The sequence below is a fragment of the Battus philenor genome, unplaced genomic scaffold (genome assembly GCF_028537555.1).
Source record: "Battus philenor isolate CCGP_79_NKW_IND1 unplaced genomic scaffold, ilBatPhil1.0.hap1 SCAF_20, whole genome shotgun sequence".
NCBI lineage: Eukaryota > Metazoa > Arthropoda > Insecta > Lepidoptera > Papilionidae > Battus > Battus philenor.
In genome coordinates this window covers 4992095-5014699 of record NW_027181683.1, presented here as the reverse complement: position 1 = coordinate 5014699, position 22605 = coordinate 4992095, and the positions used below count along the sequence as shown (strand labels likewise).

The 22605-nt window shown below is 36.1% G+C and overlaps 1 protein-coding gene across 1 annotated transcript in view; it reads left to right on the top strand.

The window, feature by feature from the left end:
- Positions 1–21586, top strand: part of LOC137922722 (uncharacterized) — a 49313-nt gene extending 27727 nt beyond the window's left edge. Inside the window, exons 27-49 of the mRNA XM_068765767.1 lie at positions 302–481; positions 940–1029; positions 1891–1989; positions 2390–2542; positions 3486–3628; positions 4581–4772; positions 6379–6483; positions 7564–7781; positions 9019–9192; positions 9873–10071; positions 11042–11145; positions 12258–12411; positions 13030–13085; positions 13411–13567; positions 14187–14313; positions 14853–14962; positions 15230–15391; positions 16036–16134; positions 17065–17152; positions 18168–18268; positions 19571–19669; positions 20426–20461; positions 21348–21586. Of these exons, the coding sequence (XP_068621868.1) occupies positions 302–481; positions 940–1029; positions 1891–1989; positions 2390–2542; positions 3486–3628; positions 4581–4772; positions 6379–6483; positions 7564–7781; positions 9019–9192; positions 9873–10071; positions 11042–11145; positions 12258–12411; positions 13030–13085; positions 13411–13567; positions 14187–14313; positions 14853–14962; positions 15230–15391; positions 16036–16134; positions 17065–17152; positions 18168–18268; positions 19571–19669; positions 20426–20461; positions 21348–21431 (2930 nt within the window). The 3' untranslated portion in view covers positions 21432–21586. The remainder of the gene's footprint in view (positions 1–301; positions 482–939; positions 1030–1890; positions 1990–2389; positions 2543–3485; positions 3629–4580; positions 4773–6378; positions 6484–7563; positions 7782–9018; positions 9193–9872; positions 10072–11041; positions 11146–12257; positions 12412–13029; positions 13086–13410; positions 13568–14186; positions 14314–14852; positions 14963–15229; positions 15392–16035; positions 16135–17064; positions 17153–18167; positions 18269–19570; positions 19670–20425; positions 20462–21347) is intronic.
- Positions 21587–22605: the final 1019 nt, after the last annotated feature.

Below are 22605 nucleotides of genomic sequence, written 5' to 3'. Positions count from 1 at the left end.
GTTAGCAACTAACTCGGGCGCTTTTGAGCCGAAATGATGAACCTGTATTGAGTGTCACTCCTCGGAGGCACTTATCTTAACACTTTTACGTTCGCCCAAGCGATTTAAGAGCTCGGTTTATTTGAGATCCGGTAATAGTGTATTTGAAGTAACGTATCTACCCGAGGTACCTTATCGAGCCTTCGTGCTAATTTACGTTAAAAAGGCTTAGGCTAAACACCTTCAGCTCCATTAAGCTTGCGGAAATCTCTAAAAAAATTGCAGTAAATTCTAAAAAAATCTTTGAAATTTCTTATGACAGAGATAAAAGACGCGCTGTTCAAAGCGTGGGAGGATCCATCGCATCCCAGCTACGTGTATCTGTTGGTGGGTGACTATCACCAGATGGGAGTGTGGCTCACTCCCGGCGGTAAGGTGGTGGCCTTTGATCCGGCGCCCACATTGGTTAAGGGCATGCTCACTTCGCAGAGAATTAAAAAGGGTAAGTTTACTTATAAAACTTTAATTAAACACAAACAAATGATTTCTTTGTTGCATCCCATTTGCAATCGTTATACAGTTATTTTTATACGAGTAGATGATGAGTTAGAAGATTCAAAAGTTTAGCGTTTTAATAAAGAAACAGAAGTTCTTGAAAAAAAATTGTAATTAGTCTAGGTGCGTCTAGGGAATTCATCAACTTTACTAAGCTACGGTGTTCTTCAGACTGATTAGAAGCCATTAAAAGTTGCGCGGAAGTCGTCACCGCCTGAGGAATGTGAGCGGAGGGGCGAAGCAGGGCACGATTGACTAGGCACTTGATATTTTAGCACAGAAGGTTTGATGTGTGTCTACCATGTTTTACCTACTACATGAATGAATATAAATGATTTTTTATTATATTAGTTAGAATTCTCTAAAATTAAGCATTCGAATCAACATTTTGCATACACTGGATAGGTGATGAACTTCGTCTACAAAGAATAAAGGACGAGATGGCTGGAGAAGGCGGCGAGGAAGCCGGAGACGAGGAAGAAGAAGTCGGTGCGGGTAGGTTATTCAGCTTTTGATTAACGATGTGATAAATAATACCACAAGATATTAATATAATGTGGTTCAGGTGATATAGCTTTTGTAATTTTGAAATGTCTTGGAAAAGTACCTTAAATGATATATAATAAGAAAAACATCTTTAAAGTTCAATTTTTTTCTCTTCCATTTTTTTTCTCAATTATATGTTTGATTGTAGGTCTTCTTCCTATCTCTCAACGTTTTTTTCTGTTTAGAGATAGTGAGGGTTCACTGCTCCCGCTCGCTAAACCTTCGTTGCTCAAAATAGTATTACTATGACGCGCTGTATATGTGCGGGGGGTACATTGTAATTACAATTTGATATGCGAACGACGCTTATTGCAAATGAATACGACTTAGCGAGTCATATAAAACATTGTAAAATTAAATTTTTTACATACATTTTTACATTGTTTCGCTTGACATTTGAGCTAAATCTCATCCGATCTTAGCAGTTTATTCTTGTTATGGTGTCAAATTCGGGACTCTAATTATTGTCAAGCACTCTTCAGAAAACTATATTTGTAAAGAGCAACTGTTGAATTTCTTGCTGGCTCTTCTCAGAATTGCCTGTGGAAACTTATATCTTATTAAATGATATCTTATTAAATTTCTTCGTTCTTGGCTACAGAGTGTGTTAATTACAGCGAAATGGTATTAGCTTCTTGTAAATTTAGTATACAAACATTTTTTATGGTTCATGATTTGATGGTGTTAGTGAATTATTAAAAAAAGGCTTCAAACAAAATAGCCTATCCTTAATAAACATATTAATTTTCTCGTCGGTCAGTTTATTCTTAATTGGCTGAGCTTGTGTATTTCTTTTGTGAACAACCGCAGAAGGCGAAGAAAAACCCGAAGAGCCGCAATTTGTTCCGCCTGAGTCCACACCGGCTTTGATGGTGTTCGCAAGTCCCGGCGAGTTTATCGATAAACTGAGTAAGTAAAACTTTGTATTTATTATTATATATATTATCTTAGATTTGTTAAAGACTTAACGAAAGATGCATGTAAGGTTTATAAAACCTTGACGCGTATTTTTGACAATCTTTACAATTATGAATCATCGTCATCATGTTAACCGAAAAACATTCATTGCAAGGTATAGGCCTCGTTCTTATATCGACTTGACCGGTCTTGCGCTGTCCACAAGCAGCGACTGCGCAGGATCTTGACTGTGGTCAGTCCCTCTGGTAGGGGATCGCCCACCCACCCACGCTGCGCCTTTGGCTGTCGGTCGCGCTAGCAATTGCCACGCCCAATATTTACCAGTAATTTAGGGATTCAAAGAAGAACTTATGAGTCTATTTTTGGCTAATTATTAATTCGGCTTCCACAGCTCTTCAAGGTCCATTGGATAGAAAGCAATGTCTGGCGCCATATAAGCTGTATCCCGTGAAAGTAATAAATGAGCTAACGTCAGTCGTCAAGGAGAGGGTGCCTAAAGAAGCAAGAGGTGGCGAAGATGAAGGCGCAGGCGGAGATGAGGATGGTAAACATTTGTGTTTTTATGCCTGATTATTTTTCCCTCAGAAGCGCTAGCTTGGTGGTAAAGAATTGGACCTGACGGTCGAATGAAAATCTAAGAATTTCTTCAGGTTTTCCTAAGGAGGGGGATAAAGATCTTGATATGTTCAAACCCTTTCTCACAGAGAATTTCAGCGCCTCCGCCTAAGAATAAAAGACCAGTACCCAGTTATTGGACACATCTCAGGTGTCTAGCTCCTAAACACTGCACAGAGAGTGTTCGCTTGGAATTTCTTGATCATAGACATTATAAATATTTATATATATTAATTAAATAATATTAATAAAGGTATAAACTATACATTTGAAAACTTTAATAATGTTGCATTTTTGGTAAATGAAAAAAAATACTGCAATACTCTTGACATACAACCCGCACAATACCGTTTGCCTTTATCATCTTTAGTTAATATGATGCACCATAAACCAATAATAGCTATCAGTTAGTCGTAAATCGGGAGTCTCGGCAATAAATAGGAAAGCTGAACGCATTTAGCGTAAAAGACGAAGCTAAGGTTCCCGTATAAAAATCCCTGTACCGCGCCTTAGGAAAGCAAAGCAAAGTGGGGGCCAGCGGAAAAGAGTGTAAGCGCTCTGTCTTGAAGGGCGTCGGCGGACTTACGGAACGCGAACGGTCAATGTTATACCTCGTCTCGCCGCGCGCATATCTGTGGCGTAGTACAGCTGTCTTGGTAGCACTATAATAAAACAGTTTAAATTAAAAACAGTTGCAACATTCATGTAAATTATAAGACTTTATATGACATTGACGTTTCAGTGCTAATTCTTCGGGCGGCGGCAATAAACGGTCCTAATAGTAAACAGTCTTGCGTTTGACTCTAATAATCGCATATAAGGTCTCTGCTAGATTGTAGGAGCTATTAACAATATTCCAATTGCAGTCGAAGAGGAAGAAGTGCTGATCGAGCCGCTAGATGATGCGGTGTTAGGCAAGTACTACACGCGGCTCGGACGTGCGGTGGCCTCGGTGCGTGGCCGTGTGGCGCAGAACGAGAACTACTTTATGGACCAGCCCAACAGGGACCACCAGGTTACGAACCGTTACATAACTTTGCGAAATACTCTACCCAATTTAATCTAGACAGTGTGTGTTTTTACTGTATCTTTCAAATCTGATGAACTTCTGAAGACTGTCAGAGCCAAGGTCTCTCAGATACCCCTTTACCTTACTATTATGAAGTCTGGACTAATAAATGTTCTTAGCGCTCTCTGCCACTTCAAATCCGTGTAAAGCTAGCCTTTAATACCTACGGAAACAGCTTTTATTTATGACTAAAATACTTATGATCTCAGTTAAAAACAAAAAAGCCAACAATTATTTTTTTTTAGATTTTACCTTATAAAAACTAATGTTTAAAAAACAGGTTTCTTTATTAAATTACATTAACAATCATTGTGTTAGATGTGTAGTACCACTTTTATATAATTATTGTAAATCATCCTTGCTTGTAAGCATCTTTCGTTTTTCATTACGTTTTCATTCACATTGAGATGACGGTGATGATGAGGTGGCACCGTTTTTCTGAAACCATTAGTCAGGGAACTTCATATCATCAATAATTTACCACAATTTTGTTTTCTCATTAGTGTTATCTATTTACTTCCCGTTTCGTTGAATATTAACGCTATTTTGAGAAAAAAATAATATCATTCTTGTATTATTACATTGTTATTAAAAAATCTGCACATAATTTTTCTAATGTCCCCTTGTTGTAAATTTTTTTTGATATCATAATTTCGTACGACGTCCAATGATCATAGTCCGTTGGGCGTAGGCCTATTTATTTCCCTATATAAAAATTACCACACTCTGTATAGACTGGCAAGCACAGTATAAGACCTACAAGAGAAACAGACAACTTCTAATTGATCCTATTGAAAATCTATAAGTGACAAAACGTCTACTCCTGGACATACCAGAGTGGGCGTCTTAGGGCTGTAACGATGAAGATGATGATTATAATTATCCTTTAATTTGCCAGGACGCTGCGAACGCGGTAATGGGTATAGTGGTGGAACATATAGAACCATCTATACATTGGAAGGCTTCCCTCATCGACGCCATACTCAAATATGGGGACCGACTGTATACCACTTCCATTCCTCTCGCCTCTAACCCACCGCTGCTGCGCCCCGAGGAGGTCCAATCAGAGTTCCACGTCACCAGCTTCAACGTAAGTTCTGAAATTGTTCAGAATAATATTACACATTTCATTGAAATTTTTCTCGATAGTCGTTGAAACGTAACTTTTGCGATTAAACTATTTAGGCTATGTTTAACAAAGATTAACACATGAAGTTGGAACAAGTACAATAAAAGATACGTAATGATGATTACATTATGTAAAGATTGTTTATTGCCTTTTAGTTTTTTAGGTATAACATAATTATCAAAAAATTTGGCTAAATATGTTTAATAATTAAACATCTGTTAATTTTAGAGACTTTATTCTTGATGTTCTATTAGTACACCAATTTAGCATCGTCTTGTTTTAGTATTATCGTTTTAAATCCATCGCTATTTTTCTAAGTATTATATAAGTAGTAGTATATAAGTTCTTTTATAAAGTATACAAAATTATAAGAATAACAATTTTAATTTGTTAATAACAAGTTTAATTTATATTATATGATGATAATGAAAACATAATCTCTGTTTATTCGTAAACATAAATATAGTAGTTCGCTACTACGACCAGAATGGTTGCTAAGTAAGCGGATTTAGCAAATACATATACAGGGCCAATGTGTCTAGATTAGAGTGTACATTATAATTCCTGTTACTTATTATTTACACTGAGCAAATAATAATAACTAAAACTAGAGTTGAAATATTACATAAGGTAAAGAGAGATAGTGATATTATGAAAGCAACGAACTTGCCCTGTAATGTCTTTAGTTTTTTCAGTAATGCTTAACAGAGCAGAAACGTGAACGGTAAAAGAGAGAGACAATGATAGCGTATTGATTTTTTGGAAAAATGTTACGCATATTGTGGACACAAAATTAATGTTCTATAAGAATTACGCTTTGAAGAGGCTTAAGCAAAATAGACTGAATAGCACAAAGTTCAGAAGTCATCTTTGCCATAAGTAGGTCAGGCTAGAGTCCTTACGGATTCTCCCCTAAATTTGTTTATTTTATGCTTATGAACTTACGAGTCGTGCAATATGTTTTATTTTCATAATCTCGCATAGCGGCACAATGTGATCATCATCATTATTTAATTTAAGCCTTAGTATGTCCTGTGCTTAGATTTCCAGCAGCCTCGGTTTGAAACAGCCTGCATCCAGCAATTTTCGACGCCCTTAACTAGGTTAATGGCCTCCGCTATTGGTGGCCTCTTGTACACAGTAATAAGTTTGGGAAAGGGACTTTTATTTTTATTTTATTTAATTTTTCACATATATTATTTTATTTTATTTTCGCGCTCTTCTTTCATGCGTATTCTTTTCCTTACTTCTTACATTTCATCTGTCTTACTTTTTCATTCTATTTTGCCTCTGTTTCGATGCCTTCACCCATCACTTTGTTCCTCAGGTTTTACAATATTTTATTTTATTTTACAGATTTATGTACATGTTACTATTATTTACAATTATTTTTTAACTTGTTTACATTTTAATTCATGTTTCTTTTTAATATATATTAGATAACATCTAGTTAAGGTTGTCTTGGGCTATATCGGTTTCTAGCACAATGTCAAGACTATCACGTAACGTTGGAGTTGGTTTTTGTCAAGGTACTGTTCTAATTAATAAGGATTTTTTTTTATAATAGGTACGATTGGAGATACAAGGTGAAGCGGTGCAGGGCGATATCAAAGCCGGTAACAGCGGCGCCGTCCTGAACCTAAAGAGGGGACTGCATACATTTTTTGAGTCTGTAAGTAGTAGACTATTGCATTCTTTCTCTTCTTGTTTTCAGTCGATAGACGATCACTGGAAGAATTAGGCCTCCTCGAACGATAGCCACGATGACCGATCTTGTCCTGCTCTAATTATTTAAAGATATTACAAGAACCTTAAAGTCGTGTAAGAGGCCTTTACATATCCAGCAGTAGACAATCTAAAGCTAAAATTAAAATGATAAACTACGATGATTTCCCGTAACACACCGCGGACCATGCACACCCAGAGTACGTCACTACTGTGACAGTCATGAGCTACCTAGTTGTTAAATGAGCTTCGGACACAAGAAAGATTGCAACCTCTTACTTATTTTCGAAGCTATTTGATTGTGATAGATTTAATTCTGTTGATATAAACCGAATATGACAATAAATTAGACGCATTTTTAATAAGTTGCCAATCCTACCCGGTTATTGTCATTCCATAGATGAGATTGTAATTTATTATACTAGGCCCTATTAAGTAATGAATAGAGTAGCATATTAGCAGGACCATCTTCTAAAAAAAACTAGGTGGACAGACGGCATAATCAAGGTTGCGGGGTTGTCGCTGAATGCGGGCAGCGCAAGAACAGTCATTTTGGCGATCTTTGGTGAAGGCCTTTGAGGCTTTGCGGTGAAGGAATGAAAAGTAGGTTTAGTACTGGTTAACAGACTGCAATAAAAACCAAATTAAACTTAAATATTTATTCCATTCAAACTCTTTTACATTTCCTTGTATAACTGAGCCATTTTACGGTAGATAGGCTCTTTATATATATTTCTTCATATAGGTATAAAATGTTTGTGTAAAACTACATCTGACATGTGGTAAATTTGGGAAAATATAACATAATTTAAAAAAAAAATTGTGTAAGATAAAACTACAAATGTATGAGAAATAGTTTCTAATAAGTTTTTATAAACATTGTCAGAATGAGAATTATTTTTTTACGAGATTCGACGGGAATTTATGTGAAAGTAAAATAGCTTTATTTCATAGCGTATGAAAATTAAAAAATCGATTAAAAATAGAATTCAGTCTAATATAGTATTTTGTCGTCATTAATTTTTAGAGCAACTACGGAGTGGTTTGCGCAAAGGATTACTGTGTGGGTGTATGGAAGGCGGCTGAGGGCAATGCGTACTGCCTGTGGGAGCCACATGCCGTGGGGCCGACGGGCAGGTTCTCTCCCGGGGGGGCCTCTGCATTAGTTCTTTTTGCTACTATCGACCAACTGGCCGAGACAATAAGCAGTAATATTGACAATCTTACAAGGCCGGGCAGTAACAGGTAATATACGCATTTTTTTTTAAGATTAAGCAGATTTTCTAGTCATTGGAAAATGTACAGCTGCGCTGAATTTGGGGCCGTAGAGACTTATATAATACTAGCTGACCCGCAAACGTTGTTTTGCAAAAAAAAAAAATTGATATTTTAATTTACAAATAAAAAATAAGGGTTGATCGTAGAGGGGTGAAAATTTATGGTTGTATGTATTCTTGTATAACTGTATCATAAAAAAATAAAAACAAAAAATTTCGTTAAAAATAAAAAATAAAATTTAAGTGTGTACAACCTTTATCACTTAGTGGTATAGAAAATAGATAGTAGCCGATTCTCAGACCTACTAAATACGCATATTAAATTTGGTAAAAATCAGTCAAGCCGTTTCAGAGGAGTTCAAGTTCGAACACCGTGACACGAGAATTTTATATATTAGATATTATAAAAGTTAAGCGTGATGGCTCCTTAGTAAGATTTGATTTGAAAATCATTTATTTTGGAAGTTGCTTAGGTCAACGCTACGTGAAGTGATAGGATGATCGAACTTGACTCCATCAGTAGCTATTCGATGACATGCGTGAGGAGACTATTATTGTTGTTGTATTAGTACACCAATTTACCATCGTCTTGTTTTATTATTATCGTTGTAAATCCATGGCAATCTTTCTGGTATCAATACGTTCTCTTGTAAAGTGTACAAAATTTCTGACGCTGTTAACATTTATACATAACATAGGCACATTCAGCGAACACTGTTATTTGTAGGCGTTACAATCATACAGCAATCTTTTTGTACATAAACGTCATTAGTAGGGCTAATTCTCTAGAAAATTCACAATGCAAATATTGGTTTAACAGCGACTATGTGCTTCTGCATATATTAAAATTAACAATCAAAGATTCTGTACCAATATATGATAGTTATTCAGTATGAATACTTGATAGAAAATTTGTTCCGTCTACGTACAATCAGTCGACAAACCGTGAAAGTCTAATAAACTCTTTTCGATATGAAAAGCTATTGCATCTAACAAAAATATTTGTCGATCTGAGAAGTGGTCGCTTACTTGTCGCTCACTTACGTCTTACTGGTCTTGTTAAAAGGCTTTAGGTTACCCAGGGATTAATGGAGAGAGTTACGCTCGAAGTTTCTGTAAGATCGAATAAGACATGATGCGATCCGCAGAAGAGATCACCGATGTAGTTTGAAGAATTGCCCGTCTTAAGTCTATCCTCGAAATAGGTTTACCATATCGTCGGTGAAGGTATTCTGGGAGTACTGCAAGAGGCCGGGTCCCGTAAGTCCACAAGGCGCCGTGCCGGACGAGGGCTATGAATGGAAAGTGCTCACGGCGTACGTGGAGACGGCACGAGGCAGGACTATACTCAGAGGCACTCGGCCGCCGGACTTAGTGAAGTAAGTCACACAAGTTTGCGTTTGCTTTCTTATAAATAGTTGTCGTTTTATTGAAATAATTTCTTTTTTGCTATTTTTATATATCTGCAGGTTATTAACATATCTAACAGCTAAAAGATTAAGTACAAAGGACAGACTTACCGCAAATTGCAATTTATTTCAGACAACCACTAGATGAACTTTTTTTCTTCTCCAATAAGGCAAAAACTGGGCGATCATCACGCTATTAAAGTAGGAAATGGACGTTTACATTTTTTACAGATTACTTATAATACACATGTCTTATGTACATATACATACTATTTATACACTACATATTGTGTGTTGCTTATGACAACTTACTGACATATGGTTGCTTATGGCGAGTCTTATAAGAATGCTCCAGATCAACCAGAGAAAAACGGAGAGAGCTATGCTCTTAGTTTTGCTCCGAGATCAAATTCGAAAAGAGTATATCCGAGTATACCGTAGAAGAACTAAGGTCACTGTTGTAGGTCTAAGAATTGCTCGTCTGAAATGGCAGTGGGCAGGGCACGTCACTAGTGGATGTGGCGATCTTTGGTGGATACCTAATGCCTTGTAGTAGGCGTGTAACGGCTGAAAAGAAGATACGTACACTTATTGTAACATATTATAAAACATAAGTTTCAGTTACAATATTACTTTTTTTGTTCCTATAGGTTCACACGAGACGCATTGCTGCAGTCTGCTTGCGGCGCGATCGCAGGCGCGTGCATGGCGCACATCCGTCGCCCGCCGCTGTGGACGCGTCGCACTGTCGACGAGGTGATGGCGATCGGTAGCAAGCTACTCTCCGCTTCACTTTCCTCGCTCGGCTACGAGTTCCGCCCTGGCGAGGACGTCTTGCTGCCTTTACAGGTCCGTTTATATAATAGTCCTGGTGGTTTCTTGGATGGGGGTGCTAACACCTTTTCTTAAGTTTGAGGATCAGAAACGATGGCTAACTTAATTTGACGTCATTAACAGATGTAATGTATAATATGTTAAAAACAGACTTTTGGAACAACGATTGTACCGGTCTCTCGGGCTCAACTCTTGCATTAGTCGTCAAATTCCATCTGTAGTGCACTTATTATCGTAGTACAGATTAGACTCCGTAGTATTCTATGCAGTCTACCAATTCTGCTAGGCTCATAAATCAAAAATATGACGACATTTTAGATAGAAGCGTTGCCGAAGTTTTCTTCGTCACTTTTCGTCACCACGCGCTCACGTTATGCCAAGTGGTATTAATGTTAGGCAAGCATTGTCAGCCGACAAAGTCGACGTTCGGCTTTTTGGTCGCCTTTGAGTAGAAATACTGTACGGGTTATGTATCTTTCTGAGCCGTAGCTGCTACTGCAGAAAGCTGTCGAGCTTCGCTATTGGTACTTGAGTAGCAGTGAAAGTTAGGTGCAAAAAATTGCGGCAAAGGATAGGCATAAAGATTCAGGCTCGTTAAAATTAACGATTATTTTATTTTTTACTTCAAACTATTTCGTAAATCGAAACATTTATTATTTGTCGCTAAATTTACAGCACTGTTTTCTAGTCAATTCCCTGGTTAAACTATATTTGAATTATTAATATATGTAAATTAAATGTATTTGGTTAAAAAGAGTAACCATAACAATAAATTCAGTACCCCAATGCATCGGGTTTTGTTAGCTTATTCTCTGCGGGAGATCAAAATTATGAAAATGTAATTAAAATTATTGGCATGTACAATGTCCGGTTCTCTCCGTTGATTGTATTTTTATTAATGTATATTTTAAAAATAACTTTATTCTAGTTTAGAAGACAATGTATATATGTATAAATTTAATTGTGTAACAATATTACTCCAAAGGTATTAAAGCGTTTTGTACTGGGAGTGAACTACGTCCGATACGACTTACTATCCGTATACTCGGGTAAACTTGAGCAGAAAGAGGCCACGGAAATGACAGTCAGGTAATTTTATTTTTGCTCTTTAAAAAGGTGAACGTATAGTTACTTTTCCTGTCAATTTATATATGGTACCACCCTATCCAAAATCAATGGTAGACAATTAAGCATTTATTTCTTTTACGAAAAACTGCGTTTATGCGAAAATTGTATTATGTTGAAAAATATTTTCGTTTTCTTGAAAGCTTAACAAGTTTTGTATTGTTAAATAATTGCCAAAAATGTAAATTTTTACCTTTTTGTGATTTTAAATAATTTATTAAAACATTCGGAATAGGATGATAAACATTAAAATAGGATATTTATCTATAAAAAAAAATAGAGCAGTCGAGCAAAACCTTAACTAAACAATTCTACCTAAATTTTAAAATCCGAAATCGAATTCGTCTGTTAAGCGGAACTATGTTCGCCGAGTCAGCTAGATAAATTTAAAGGTAATTTTAAAACTGTAGAAATATTAATTTGTGTTTGTCACCAATGGTAATCTAAATTACAGTATTGCCTAACTTTCACGTAATTCACTGTACAAGTAAAGTTGTGCTAGAGTTTTGTTAGGCTGTGAGTTGTATTGTAATGTTAATGCTGTAGAAATAAAAAAATATCATTACTAATATTATATTGCTAAAAGAACACTTAGCATCAAAAAACAATCTTCGTGTTAAATTATTGATATGATTATGGAAATGTGCACATAATCCTTCACGCGTCCTATTTAAACTATTTATTAACATTTAACAGCGTACACTGTATTTAAATGTAATCGTTATATTATGATATTAAAAGGTGATTTATTAGACTTGTACGTACAGCATAGACATGCGCTTTTACTAGAGGGTGTGGGCCGTAACCCTTCCGGATCGAGTTCAGATATCCGCAATATAACTGTTAGATTTTTTTTAATGATTTTTAATTTTAGATCGGGTTTTATCCTTATCTAATTTTATAACAACGAGATCTAGTGCCAATAGTTTTTTACGCTTATGTTGTATATATATGTAATTCTTACAATATATTCGCATTAGACATTCATGCGACTGAATCACTTGAACTAATGCATTAAAGGATCGGCTTTGAGAGTTTTTTGTATAAAAATTGTATTGGTTGATATTGCTGTGTAGATGTGCTCTAGAGCGTTTCTTCGAAGATCACACGACAGGCATCTTGTGGTCGATGCCGCACGCGGTGGCGGTGTGGCGATACCCGGGTGCGCCACAGTTCTACATGATGGAGCCGCACGCTTGCGGCGCCACTGGCCTGAGAGTGGACGCGCAGGTTTGTAGAAAGGGAATGACTAAACATACCCCGAGGTCGAGAGTACTAATGGAATCGTTACACGTATCTACATAAGTGATTTCGTAGAGGATGAATCGGCCCCGCAACGACTCCCATCACTATCTGTGCTGACAAGAACTTAAAAGTCTACGTGAAAACAAATACTGGAAACAGTGATAATTATAAAGGATGTAATACACGCGGTGGATCAAACGTGACTTAGGGATGGGGGATTATAATACCTATCTTATTTAGGTAAACAGCGATTCCTCCGGAGCTAAGTTAGAACCAATTAAATCTTCATCTGATGTCCCTAAAGTTAAAAACTTGTTATTCTCAGATAAAATGTCGGAAGTTTATATATACGATCTTTAATAAACCTTACTCGAAACTAAATGTTTGAAAATTTACGCTATCTGTTAATTAGCTTATGCATTCATTTCTAGCAATCTGACGACTTTTGTTATACTGTAGGACTTAGAACAAAATTTACTTTGACATCTTTGAATTGATGTTAATGATAAACCTTATAAAATCTTTTTATACGATAATGGCTTGTAGCTTCTATGAATTGGTAAACAATGTTTTACCTGCAATGAATAAGTATTTTTGTTCTAGGATGACGGAGCTGCGTGTGTATTGACTTTTACATCTCCGAAGCTGATGGCGTTTGCGTAAGACGAATACGTTCTTAGTTTTTATTTGATTATAATAAAGATGTTTATATTTATGCTCCACAGAGTTGGTTTATTTAAAAAAATAATAAATCCTAATATATCACTTTTTTAAGACTAACGATTTTAAGGGATATTTAAATTTGTGCATTCCGAATGATCTAGATATTACATTAATTTTTTTTCGTGTAAACTACTACCAGACCTGTCATTAGTTTTAGGGTGACGTTGATTTATGGGAAAACTACATGTCTTTAGATACATGGATTTGGTAAGTATTACCTTTAAATAATATCAATCCAATCGGCGTTTTTGTTATAATTAGATACCTTCAAAACGTCCCTACCGTGGAGCGACCGAAACACGATTTCCAGCTGTACGCCATGGCTGTAACTGTGCAACCGATCAAGAAATTGGGAGGCGTAGATCCGCCTCTAGTCAGAGCACCGCCAGGCGTGAATCTTATACCCGCAACTAGTAAGGTAAGGCAGATAAGTATTATTACTTTTGAAGTGGGGTGAGGTGGTGGTCATGCGGAAAAAGACAAGGAAAAATTATGAAGCAGATCGGAGCGGTCGACGGACCTAAGTTCTATGTTATTATTTTTGAAATACACTCGAAGAGCACGAGAACGCGAAACATGGAACTACATGTACAAGAAATATCACATAGTCATGATGTTTATTTTTTAAGGAGTGACTGAAGAAGTATAAATCATGTAACAAGCATTATCATCCTCAGCGTCACTTCAGCCGGAGGAAGCTCTTTGCTGTAAATAGGCCTCCCTATAGATTTTCTTTAGGACTGATTAGAGCGGTAGGCAATCATAGTCTTCCGATGACCTTAACAAGTTTGTTAAGACGTCCTACGATGCGCTTGCTAGTCCGTGGTCTACTGTTTCCTATTAAATCTTAAAGCCCTAATGGTAATATGAACTGCGTATGAATATGTAGTTAAAAAAAGTGTTATAACATAAGGTAAATAAGATCTAAAAGACTTGTATAGCTTAGCTGTTACATTTGCACGCTTTTAATTGTATTTCCTCTTTTTATAAATTTTATGGCATTGATGCATTATATATATTATTATTATTTTTTATAGGTCGGTATTGATGGCAGCGCGCGTCGTGCATCAGAGAAGGACCGCAAACATCCTCCGGGCAGCGTCACCTGCCTGGACGCACAGCGCGCCGCCGACACGAGGGACAAGGAAGAAGGCAAACTTAAAGGTCAATTGTCCATTTAATTGTTTTCGTAGAGAAACCTATTTGAAAATATTTCGAAAATCTGGTATCAAAATGTATCGAAAACCATTTTGAATGGAATTAAATATTATTCCAAATAGTTAAGTGCAAAGAAAAGTTTCAGCGATTTTAGGTCCTTATCTTTTTTTCAACTCTTTAATGTGATCCTGGATCCCTAGTTGGGTTTACCTATGTAAACCCCCCTGTTAAGTAAGTGATACTGAAGATCGTTTAAAACACCTCATCGACGGTCATCATTTTGAGTTTTGCGGTGGTTTTTCTAATTAGTACGGAATTTACATTTGTTGCGGGCACTTTTAAATAGCAACACATTAATGCTTACATACAAATGTACTAAAATTTTTAACAGGCGTTATTCCACTATCCACCTACAGCATCTAGCAACACAGATTTTTTAACCGGGCTTACCGGGGTACACTGCTGCCCGAGGAAGCCAAACCTTGATTTGATTGGTTGCGGCAAGATACAAATAATACTAATGCGAGTATTTGTTACCATCGTAGGGCAACGCAATTCAAACGGATGGCTAGTGCTGAACGACGGCACGCAGTTCTTGTCAGCGCAGCACTCCATGTCCTGTCGGAAGTTCTCGGCTGCCTCCCGGGGCAAACAGGTACGTCTGTTATCTTAAATATGCACAAGGGTGAGTAACATTTAAAGCTGGATATATTACTACTGGTGTATGACAAATATTACATTTGAGGTTTTCTAGCTGTACTTTTCATCAGTATTTTTCAGTAGTTGCAATGGCCTAAAACTTACTGCTACTAATACCTAGAGCTACTAGATTGTCATATAACATATTTTAAATTCCCGAGTTATGTGAAGGGTATCGAACTGTTGATAGATAGGGTTAGACAGTTTCCAATGTATTGTGTAGGCGCTCGCGTGCTCGGTGATGGCGGTGGCGATGTCCCGCGTGGAAGACGTGTGTCGCTGGTGCACTTCCACCCTCGACCAGGTATTGGAGAGCGGTGACCAGCTCTACCAGGACAGCTATCTGCACTACCACCCCAAGCAGAGCTTCCTCACCATCGAACAGGTACCCGTTTCTCCTTTGTTAATTTTGAACTCTGCATAAAGCGTTCGCAAATTATTAATGAACGTTTATTTATTAACACGTTACAATGAGTAATCTATGTACTTCCCTGGGGTGAATCGGTGGGCTGCATCGGGGTACTGTATTGGGTGCTGAAAATAAAGTAATTAAGAAACAAATTAGTACTTCAAATGAAAGCTGTAATAATTTCTTTATTCTTGCTGCCACGCTAGATTTCGTTCGTGCCGTAAAAAGATATTGGCCTGTCGCAGTCCAACAGTAAATAACGTATTTTTGAATCATCACTTTATTTATTGGTTTAATGCCATAGTAAACGATGACAAAAAGTTTTCTGTTATTATTACTTAAATATTAACAACATTATTTAATTATGAATATAGATAATTGTCGCGGACTCGGATTTGCACGATTACGAAAAATATTTTTTAAAAGATGTTTCAAAAAAAAAACAATCATTTTAACGTAAGTCTGATTTAATTTAATTTAAGAAAAAAGGATTAATCATAAAAATATTTGTAATCACTTATAAACTAAATTTTAAAGTATTTTAAAGATTAACTTTGATTGTGGTTTGGTTTGGTGTTATGTAAAGATTAACTTTGGTGTTAAAACTCATAACTATTTAGATTCTTCGTAAGTTCTACACGCCGGGTAACTGCGTGTGCCGCGTGGTGGTATACAAGGCGCGTCAGCAGGGCTCCGTTGATACAGACTTAGAGACCCAGGTAATTAAAATTATGTTACGAGCTTGCTTAGTTGTTGATGTTTAATTACATTTTCAAGTACACAAAGATTGTATTTGCGAGGTTTAGTTTGAGAGCGGCCTCAAATTCGTTTAAATTTCTGACAGCAATACACAAATTGTATACAATTTGGGGTCGTGTGTTATTGCTAACCTGTCGAACTGGCTTAAGGTAAAAAAATGCAAATTTTTATAATTCATGTGTTTTTTAGTTATTATTATTTAGGAGTGTATTTGTAATATTTTCTTAATGTTAAAGTTCTTTCAACTTTATCAGATTTTTATAATACGAGAAGATATGACGATGATTCATCTTTTAGTAACTGCCATATTCTATAAACCGACAGCAATGCGGTGCGACCAGGTTTAAAATATTATTTGGTATGTACAATAGATGAGGCACACCAGCGTTGGTAATTGTCTCATCGCTATTACCGTCCAATTTACGTATGTGCAGAAAGACTAGCAATAAATAGCCCTGTAGTTAATGATGACTTGACAAGTTGCGGGCTCGATTCCTGGCAGGCACATACTTTCCAAGAATTTATAACACCGATACAGCTTAAAAATGGTGATAAGCAAAAAATTTAGCAGATATTGCTAGGCCCATGTCAAAATTCGTAGGCCTATTACAACAACGTGACCACGAAACGGCCAGAGCAGCATTAGATGTCCACCTAATAGGTGAACAAAATACGACTTTAATTACATCGGAAGACGGCGTGCATCCAGCCGTTTCAGAAATTTCTTATGGGAAATCTTTGGGTGCGGTCTATGTCCAACATTGGATGATTTACGACAACAATGATGATGATGACGAAATAGAAGATAATCAATATACGTTATCTGCTGTTTCATTGAAAGTCTTCATGGAAATGTGATTGAATTTGTATATAACATGTAAAACGTGCAGGTGACGGAGTTCTTCCGCGAGGAGCGATCGGGCGTGTTCGTGGCCGGCGACGGGGACTTCGCTGTCGCGCTATTTAGGACGCCGCGCGGTAATTATTTCGCTAATAAAATAAACCATGAAAAATTACAAAATTGATATCTATTTTTATGTTTTGTACTTGTGGATAGGATTTTGATTTTACATTTTTTAATGTTAAAAAAATATTGTTTCTGTTTTCTAAATACTTATATAATATGGATTTAATTATTACTTCTTTTGTACGGTTATTTGTGATTTTTAATATTTTTTTTAGTTATTTAATATTACACGATTTTAGGTATATAGCGGGATATACTCAAATTTATCATATGTCGAAAGTATTTCTTACTCGGTTTTTTCACATTTTTGTAAGGAACCGCGTAAAAAAGTTTGTTGTACGAACACGAGTTAAATATAAAACACGAGTCTCTCTTCGTTTATTGGTGACTGATAATTCTCGATTAAAGTCATCCACTTATTAGGTTTCGATAATGCATGTAAGAAGAAACATCGTTGGCTGTGTTATTCATTCATAGAGGGTGGCGTAATTTCGTTATTGTTTATGGTAAGATCGTCTTGTTGCTAAATAATGTCGCATCGACGACGATAGTTGTTTCGCCGATCGATGTGGGTCGAAATTGAAAAATCGAATCAGATGAAAAGTCCAATATCAAAAGATTTATCCGAAACTCTTTGATCAGCCAAAATATAAAAATACTTAATACACTAATATTAGTGATGTTGGAAAAGCTGACATGACACTTTTTTAAAACATACAGCTCTGAGGCTATTCCCCTGTTACACATTTGACAATTCAACTGATCAATAGAAGCTTGACATTGTAATTGAGAAGTTCATTATCATCGTAATCCTTTCAGCGGCTACTCTACTGCTGGACTTATACTAGCCTCCCTCACAGATTTCCTGTAGCACCGGCTGGGAGCGATCTGCATCCAGCGTAAGACATTTAGAAATGAACGGATTGTAGACTATATGGATTGTCTGTAGCAAATGGGACTTAACTCTAAATCTTTGACGCGTGTGTTAACGTGAACACAGTATATGAAACTGCTTTATGTATGCAGGTTACTATATGTTCGACCCGGCCGACCGCGATCGCTATGGGCGCGCTGTTGCACCGCCATGCGTCGGTCGCGCCAGGGCTTGCTTCTCCCAGTACCCTAACGTGAGCATGGTCACACCATGGTGTGGTCATTTACAAATATTATTATAGCATTTACAGATTTAATTAGTAACGCTTTTCAGTTTGTAACAAACTTTGAATATGTTAAAGAGGTCGTAAAAAATGTTTATTTCTTGTCATTATCAATTTTATTTAGATAAGCGTATTATAGGAACCTTCGCGTGTATATTAAGTTAAAAGTTGCCATTATGAATTCGTAATTTATTCGTCAATATAAAATTAGACATTTGTATTTTTCTAACATTCTTCTCTTGACGTACACGAGTGATCACCGTAAATAGTTTATAGCTAATCATAATATGAATAAATGAATATACGGTGTCTTAATACCTCGGCGAAGTAGAGATAAAACTGGGAAATCTTAAACAACGTCGGTCACGATTCTTACCAACGATGGTCCCAATGACAAGAAGACAGAATTTTTTTTAGAGGGGAGTGTCGAGTTGAGTGTATGCTGTCAAACAAGTGTTTTTAGGCTGAAGACCCTTTAGGTATTAAAATAGACAGTAAAAGCGTTAATTAGCACATTCCATTGTAAAATTTCATACAAAAACTTAAATCGACCAAGTCCCGTTATATACGCGACACTTTATTCCACTACTACTACTACACTCTAATTGGCGCTACAAGCATTCTATCGTAATAATGTACAACAACACAGTTTTATAGGCGCCCTCGCCTCCGCTTTTATTACGTTACAAATTTTTTTTGGCAACTTTCTGGGCCACTCGTCACCCTTTGGTTATTCCCACAAGTGATTCCTTCAAAACAAAATGTTAGAAAGGAATTTCTGTACGTATTGGCGCCACGGTTACTCAACGTAACCCGAATCCGAATCTAGTCATTATAAAAAACAGTGAATTAAAGTGTGATACTAAAAGAATCCGCCGAACGAAAAGAGGGCATGTGTGTAAGGATTGTGAATGAAAGAAAAGAGTATACATAAAATGTAAACAATGATAGAAGATGATGCAAAAGAATTTGTGAATGATCATCCTAAAAAAAACGCATATAAAGAAAATAATTTAAAATAGGAGTCCCTCTGATTTAAGATAGGGCGACGATAATAAAAAATCTAGTCATCATATTTAACTGCTTATTAAATAAAAATGTTATTAATATCGTTATAGGTATGTATGTGTATATGTACTATAGTATATATATGTATATTAAGTAATGTAGGTTCATAATTGAGTCTCCTTAATCCAGTGATTTAAACTGCAACATAAGAAAACGTAATTCCCAAAAATAATATGTTGTAGTTAAAGTAATGAGTGTTTACAGGTCAAGACACTGGTCAACAAGCTCCATGCGAATATACCGCCCGTCGTCAAAGAGGCGGATAAAAACGATGATGAAAGTACTAAAAGCGAGGGCAGAAAAGTTTCTATTGCAGTAAGTACTCTATATTAATAACCAAATCAATAATTTGATCACATTAGCCAAATGATGAACAAGAACTATTATTATTTTTAAATCCATAGATTTTTCGGTCGCTCTCGTGTTCTATGGAAAGCGTATAAGGGGGGATACACAAACCAGAACATTGACACCAAGAACTTTTAATTATAGCACTAAAGAAACGTTACACAATCATTATCATAATTTCAGCTAGTAGATGTCAAATGCTTCATGTCCTCCGCCATTGCAATAGGACTAGTTAAAAGCAGCCCGCACTTTCTGGAAAGATTTTCTACACTGTGCTTGCTGGACCATGATCTTCAGAACTTCGTGGCGCTCATCATAGCTCACCACGCTATTGGGCTTAAATACTACTCCAACTTGCCAATCCGCTGAACTATGTAAATGACCTTCTTTTCTTTACGGGTCTCCCTTATTTCTGATTCGATTTCGTAGAGAAATCCCTTGCAGAGGGGTCTATCCATGAGTCTTTTGGAACTAGTTTTTAACGACGTAACACCCATCACGTAACACCCGTTGATCTAACCTTTGTCACAGGGCAATGAGGGATATTGAACTAATGGAGGTAAACATTGTAAATTTTGATAATTTTGGACAAATCTGAAAGTTACAATAAAGTTGTTCTATAGAACAAAAAGAATCCAGCACTGTACTAGCCTAGCAGCTTATCATTTTATCGAGATCAATACGATGTTTAATTTTGTTTTATCCTAACAGAAAGAAGACTTGGCCGCAGCGGAGAACAAGTCGGAGGTAAGAAGTTTTGTGTTAATATTTAAATCTGTAATAGTTCATTGGCAGAAAAAAGCTGTTTTGTTTCCTTTCTTAAATAGCGTTACAATGTTTTATTTCTGAGTCGCAAGGCTACTTTTAGAGATAGAAAAATTACACTAAATATAGATCAAATAGGATTCTTCGGTCTTTTTCTTGATGTTGACATTACACATATTAGTCTTCATAGTCTATATTGCTAGCCAACACGGACACAACACTTTATTATTTTAGATAAAAAATCTACGTAAAAGTTTCGTGAAGTAAAAGTTATGACAGCACATAATTATCATTACATGCATGAAAGCATAGATTGTATGTGCGTAAGAATGATAATAATTTCAACGAAAATCAAAGGAGAATAAAACAAGATAAAGACAAGCTGACACCTTCCTCAAGGATCTATAAAACTAGTAGCTACATTACAGGTTTTAACAATAATATCTTATGTAATGCAATTCAATTACCACATAATTTAAAAAGATTCCTACTATAGTGTCAAAAATTGTCCAATGATTTTTCAGCTTAGTCAGAAGTTGCTCATACCAATGTTTTAGGACATGACTACAAAATAAAAGTCTACCGAGTTTATTATTTAGACAATTCAAATTCGAGACCGGGGGACGCCATCAGTGATGTAACCGCTGTAATTGCGTCGAAAATGTAAAAAGGCGCGCTGTATATATATGTAATATACGCAACTTAGATCAATCTTGGCTATCATTTTCCTGGCCATCAAGATGGAACTGATACATGCTGGAGTGGTAATTCATCTCCACTCACAAAAGCATCATATATATTATGAGTTAATAAAACTCACTATATCCAGTAAATAGAGTCGTCAGTAACAAGCACGGTCCTACCGCAGGTACGTTTTACGGAGCCGGCTTCGTTCGCCATCTACGGTATGGATGTCACAAGCCTACGAAGAATCAATCAGTACGAGAAATAGAAACATTTTGCTTTTGAAGTCCCGCGTTGTAGCTGTATCAACATGTTTCATTGGTTATTCTATTCAAATTACTGTCGGTTTGCCTCTGTTCCTCAATAATGTCGGGTATGAGATAAAAATAAAAAATAAATTTTGTAAATTGTATGTATTGTAAAACAAAGTAACTCAATAATGTTTGGTCTTGGAAATTAGTTTTGTAATGAAACAAATATTTAAATCATCAGTCTTTTTATTTAACCGAACTGCTAAGAATTATTTTTATAAATTGTTATACAAAGAATATTGACGTACTTCGTCGTCGTTTTAGACCATGACGCCCCCTGCAATGCTTACCTTCCTCAAAGATGGGGATAAACCATAATCACCACTCTTAGCGATCGATGTTTGGTATGGTACACACTGAACGCTGCTGCCCATCTGATAATTTTTGATGTCACTGATTGTCTTGTGGGACTAATGAAGAAAGTGTGAATTATACAAGGTTGTATCCTGGCAATCAAACCCGCGACTTGCGACTGTAAGTCGTTCCTCTGCTGCTTACAATACATATGTTTTTTAAATTATTTAAAATGGCTAAAAATTATACAGTGCGCAAGGGGTAAAAATGTATCGTATAAAACAAAAGCTGATAATCATTGATCATTTCAGCCGTAAGACTCCTGGACAAAAGCTTATTTTTTGCAGATTATTTATCGTTGTTTAATTAAAAGATTCTTTTTTTTGGATCTTCTAATATAAATAATCGAAGAAAACAAGAAAAATTTTAAATAGACGATAGGAAAAAATGTGATAAAATGTAACTCAAAATGTGATATAAAATGTGATAAAAATGTAAACGTAAAGAAAATAAAGATAAAATGTGTGATGTAATGAGGGAGGAATGAAAGGTCACAGAGTAAAAGGGAAAGATAGCAGAAATTTGGCATGAAAGAATAGATTGAAAGAATATGTGAAAAACGAAAGGAGAATTTGGAAATAATAAATAATTATCTGAAAAAATAAATTGCCCGTAAAGTCCGTGTCCCACCAAAGATAGGGGTACGAGAGGCCCCCAATAGCGGGGGCCATAAAAAAAATATAAATCTTGTTAGATGTAATTAAACCACTGAATGTGGTGTTAAACTCAAAAACAGCTCTACTGATGCAGTATTTTTTTCATATTTACTTAATGGTA